At 37.6% G+C, this 4,926-nt stretch overlaps 1 protein-coding gene across 2 annotated transcripts; it reads left to right on the top strand.

Annotated features, from left to right (window-relative positions):
* Positions 1-329: 329 nt before the first annotated feature.
* On the top strand, positions 330-4,682 carry LOC121507981 (dynein light chain 4, axonemal). 2 transcript variants are annotated; one of them, XM_041784417.1, is made up of 4 exons: positions 330-414; positions 917-996; positions 3,410-3,493; positions 3,664-4,682. In XM_041784417.1, exons 2-4 carry the CDS (start codon positions 925-927, stop codon positions 3,826-3,828), a joined length of 321 nt encoding a protein of 106 aa, XP_041640351.1. In that variant the 5' UTR covers positions 330-414; positions 917-924; the 3' UTR covers positions 3,829-4,682. The 2 variants fall into 2 exon arrangements, with proteins under 2 accessions (XP_041640351.1, XP_041640352.1); XM_041784418.1 differs by lacking the exon at positions 330-414 and adding an exon at positions 574-682.
* Positions 4,683-4,926: the final 244 nt, after the last annotated feature.

The raw sequence follows: 4,926 nt of genomic DNA on the forward strand, positions 1-4,926 counted from the left end.
CAACTCTTTTGGAATTGTGGTTGTGCTTTTAAGATTTAATAATCAATCATTGTATAATCTGTACTGGATTATTTTAACTGTATGCAACTGTAAGTATATTGACTATAGACATTGATAACAGGGTATTTTACATCTGTTGTATCAAATCGATATTAGGATCACAATCAGCTTCATTGACCGGATATGCTGCTACACGGCCTATGTGTATTTTGACTCTGGTAAACTATACTACTCTTTATCTGTGCACTGTCCCTTTAAAAATCATCTTTCTATGATAGACAGACTTTTAACCAATAAGAGTGAAGCTCTGCTGTAGTGGGCGGGCCTTCCTTTTCACTGGTATCAGTTGTTTAAAATGTCTCCTTAACAACCGAGCTGGAAGTCAAACAGAAGTTTTCGCTGGACAAAAGCCTCGTAAGGAACTCGTATTTATGAATTAACCTTTACCTCACTGCGCCTGTTGTACATTTACAACACATTTCTACTGGTATTATAACGTCGGTTATTTGAAGAAGTTCATTTCAGATAGAAAACACCAACCGGTAGCATCAGCTGTTTGCTATCAAGCTAGGCTAATTAGCCTGCTAGTAACCTGGCTGGTCAGTTACGGTGACTAACCTCGTCACGTCTGCTTTTGTCATCGTCTCAACCGTAGTGTGGGGTTAATGTCAATGTTATCAGGGTGAGAAACTGCGTTTTCTTTCATACGGTACGGTTAAACCTTGTGGCTGGCTAGCTCATCTAAGCTAAGCTATTGAAGCTCTTCAAATCGGGTCAGGTTACACTGTGTTGTTATCTACGGATGAGAGCTAGCTCGCAGTTGTTGACGGACGTGCTCCTCATGAAATACGTCTTAACACACCTGACTATACTAAGGGGGTTATTGTGTGATATTTTTGTTGTTTTCCGTGTGCAGGAGTCGGAATGGCTGGGACTGGCGAGGGAAAGAAAGAAGAGGCCGACTATAAGAGGATGCACAGTTTTCCTCTCATCAGGGTAAGTTATCAAAGGAGAAACAGGACAGTGCCTCTGGGTAAAGGACAAACAGGACTATTACAGCGCTGTCATGCAGATCAGGCTGTCTCTAACCACAGTCAGGACAGTGTTTGGCATGGAAGGATGCTGTAGCTGTATAATTATGATGCAAGCTGCAAATAAACTGTAAGGACAGTGTGGTTTGAGACTCCTAGTTTGCATTCAGTGTGCCAGATAACTATCAGTCTGTTATATATGGCTGTAATAAAAATGACACAGTGACACAGCACACATTGATTCATTCTACACTGACTCAGCCACAATTAAAGAAACACCAACAACCCAAGTTGATGCTAGCAGAAGTTAAACTTTGATGTAAAAGTCTTGCAAAAGTTGAACAGTATTAATACATGTTTTGATAAAACAGCAGCACAAATTTAAGCTTTAAGCAGCAAATATTAGGTAATTTCTTGTCAAATTGTTATCTAATGCTGTTAGTCTTAAAACTTTGTCTTTGTGTTTCTGCAAGTTAGACAGACAAATTACCAGTGTTTATGTGCAGCTTAGAAACTGCAAGAGTTTACGTACATTTTTAATGGATTCTGTCCTCTTCTTTACAAGTTTATAAAGAAATTAAACATTTTTTAATGGATCCCGTCCTCTTCCTTACATGTGTTTTAAGAAATTAAACATTTTTTTTAACTTGTTTGTTGTTTTTGTACTTTTGTTTTGGTTAGAAAAATGCTAGAAAACACCTGCCACTGAAATATGTTTACTTTCTGCGATGTAGAGTGGGATGAAAAAAACTATTATTATTATTATTTTTCATAAATGGAGCATGATTACATTTGCTGAAATGCAGGTGATCAACATTTTGATTATACAATAACAACATAATTTTTACTCCTAAATCTATTTTTACAAGCCTGCATGATTTGATAAAAGGTAATAATAATTATAATAATAATAACTTTAATAATCCCCGAAGGGAAATTCGTTTGTCTGGAGTCTCATCTGTTTATAGTAGAATTATATAGTCTTAGTCTTATAATAAATAGTATATAACAGTATATAGTATAGTAAATAAAGTTAAGTAAATAGTATATATAGTACAGTAAATAAATAGTTATGTGTGAAAGTATTGTGATCAGGATATGATGCATAATACTTCCTACTAATACTAAGGCTGTTTCGGTTTTATCTATAGTTGCTTGCATGTTTCTTCTAAATCAAAAAGCTTTTTCTCCCTATAGAAAATTAGCACCAGTTAATCTGTGGGTAGTTGATTAATCAGTCTTAAACAATTGGCATGAGATCATGGCCATAATCAGGCCTCAACAGTTTAAGTTTGTTTATGTTGTTTAAAAAAGTTCTGCTTGTTTTCTTCTTATTTAAAGCAAGAAATACAGTTTTATTTTGACATGTTCACCACAGATAATCATGCTGGGTTATCAATAAAATAGCGTTTTAGTAGTAGCGTGTCCAGACCCACACTTTAAAGATTCCTGTCATAAACCATGGCAAAAATTATTATTATTACACAAAAACTTGATTTTTAGTATAGTGACGGATGCTTTTAAAGAATTTCAATGACAAAATGATTATAAAATTCAGCATCCTTGCACAGAGGAGGAGATATAAGGAGAGGGAAAACAGATGGACAGAGCAACCAGTTTCTTCATGAACCAAGAAATCAACGTGTTGCTTGTTGTGTTGCTGAAATATAATTAAGTATCTATAATGTTGTTCAAAGTTATGTTACAACATTATTAGTGTAACTTATGATTACAGCCTCTAGGTGGTATGACTGCAGACATAAAGTAAACCATCGGCATATCCATGCCATTAAGAGCATATGTATGAGTACCAGGATGAGGTGCTGCTGATACCGGGATCACACCCACCTCAGTTACACCTCTTGGTTGTAAAACTATACATCGTTCCACCCTAATATAGCTCCTGTTTCCACTGTATCACTTTGCTAAATGATATAAAACATATGAATTTGACTCTAACATAAGCAATGTGCAACACTTCACGTTTGTCAACCCTTTTAAACTTGATACCTCAAATAACAGAAACTAAACTACTAAACTAACTATCTTTTTTTGCAACTGAGATGTTTATTTAACCTTCTACTGAAATCCCCCAAAGAGAAAATGCCATAAAATTTCACATATATAATTTTTTGTATCACCTTTGATACATGATGCATTTTTTGCAACTGACAATCCACTGGAGGGCATTGTTATCTGATTGTATACAAAATGTTTTTGTATAATAATAATCACATAATGATGATATTGTGTATCAAATATGATACAGTAGTTTTAAAGGGTTCAGGTATTTAAGATATCTAGAGTCATAATGTATTTTCTTGTTTGTTTGTAGATCTCTCATAATGTTAACCCTAACCACTTGTGTTTGTTTCCAGCACACAGACATGCCAGAGGAAATGAGGGTGGAGACGATGGAGCTTTGTGTTACAGCTTGTGAAAAGTTTGCCACCAACAATGAGGTAAGTCTGTGTTTGTTTTCCTGCCATCCTTCCTCTAATGGCTTAGTAAGTGAATGAGATCACGGTCTTGTCAGCAGAATTGATCCAGGATTTTTTATGACCATTAAAAGGCTTCATATCCTTCACTAAAATCACTGTCCTTGCTTGTTTCTGTTCCCATTCTCTCTCAGAGTGCAGCTAAGATGATCAAGGAGTCCATGGACAAGAAGTTTGGCAGCTCGTGGCACGTCGTGATTGGCGAAGGCTTTGGCTTTGAGGTCACACATGAAGTGAAAAATCTTCTCTACATGTTCTTTGGAGGGAGCTTGGCTGTTTGTGTGTGGAAGTGCTCATAGCACCTCCACATCGCTGTCTCTCCTCCCCTCTGACGCTGTCACTGGGCTGGAAATGAACACCAGCTACCGGCCAAACGCTGGTCACACTTTGGTTGCGGCAGGTTAGTTTGTCCACACTCCCAGCCTCTGGCAGATGCTAAACCAACGCTCTGACATCTGTCATGTTAAATTATGTTGGTGGCAGGGATACAAGGTGAAAGGGAATTAAAAATCAGGCAGTCACTTTGGCTGGTAGGAATAAAAAAGCAGCCTGCTCTGTCTGTTTTGTTCCTCTTTGTTTTCCGTCCGTCTCTGACGTCGATTCCATGGTCCTAAACATTTGCGAGAGCGTGCGTGAGTCGACTTTTACAAACACTACAGCCAGCCAGGGTCTCCAAAGTCCTTTCTCCTCATTCCTCTGCAGGGAGCGCGTGTATGCGTGAGTTTAAATGTTTGTGTGTGCTGGACACACACGTTTTTTGAAATAAACATTCATCGCCACCTTCCTGTCTGCGCCATCCAAAACTTTTCACACGTGTCTTCTTTTCTCTCTCAAACGCACTAGTCTTTCAATAAAATTTTTAATATTTTTTATCTGTACATATTTTGAAGCGACTTGAAAAAAGCATCTTTTTAAATACCAGTGTCATCTTCTTACAACTAGCGACTCGGAGTCCCCTGAGTCCAACTACACTGAACCTGATCCGCCTTTTCTCCCTGTAAAGGTGTTTGTAATACTCCCTGATGATATCCTTGTGCTGGGCGATATCAGCAATGTGATTGTTCTCATGTTGATGCCAGTTGTAATGATCCAGTAAAATGGACCATTTGTGTGAACTATCAGATTGTACAATAAACTCTGAAATGTGGTGAAATAGGAACTTCGTCTGCAGTCTGTGTTCTTCTTAAGAGGTTAAATGGACTTAGTATTTGAAATTAGAGAAGTACAACATGAAATATGTTCAGCAAACCCAGGATGGGTACCACAGAGTAGCCATGAACTTTATCTGCTAAACCGGGCAGCGTGTATGCTCACAAGGGGAGTATTCAGCGCATCACTATGCTTCTAAATTAACAACCACCAGCTGTCTGTTTCTGTCAGATTTAAAAATAAAGGCA

Source organism: Cheilinus undulatus, linkage group 4 (assembly GCF_018320785.1).
Source record: "Cheilinus undulatus linkage group 4, ASM1832078v1, whole genome shotgun sequence".
Classification (NCBI taxonomy): Eukaryota; Metazoa; Chordata; class Actinopteri; order Labriformes; family Labridae; genus Cheilinus; species Cheilinus undulatus.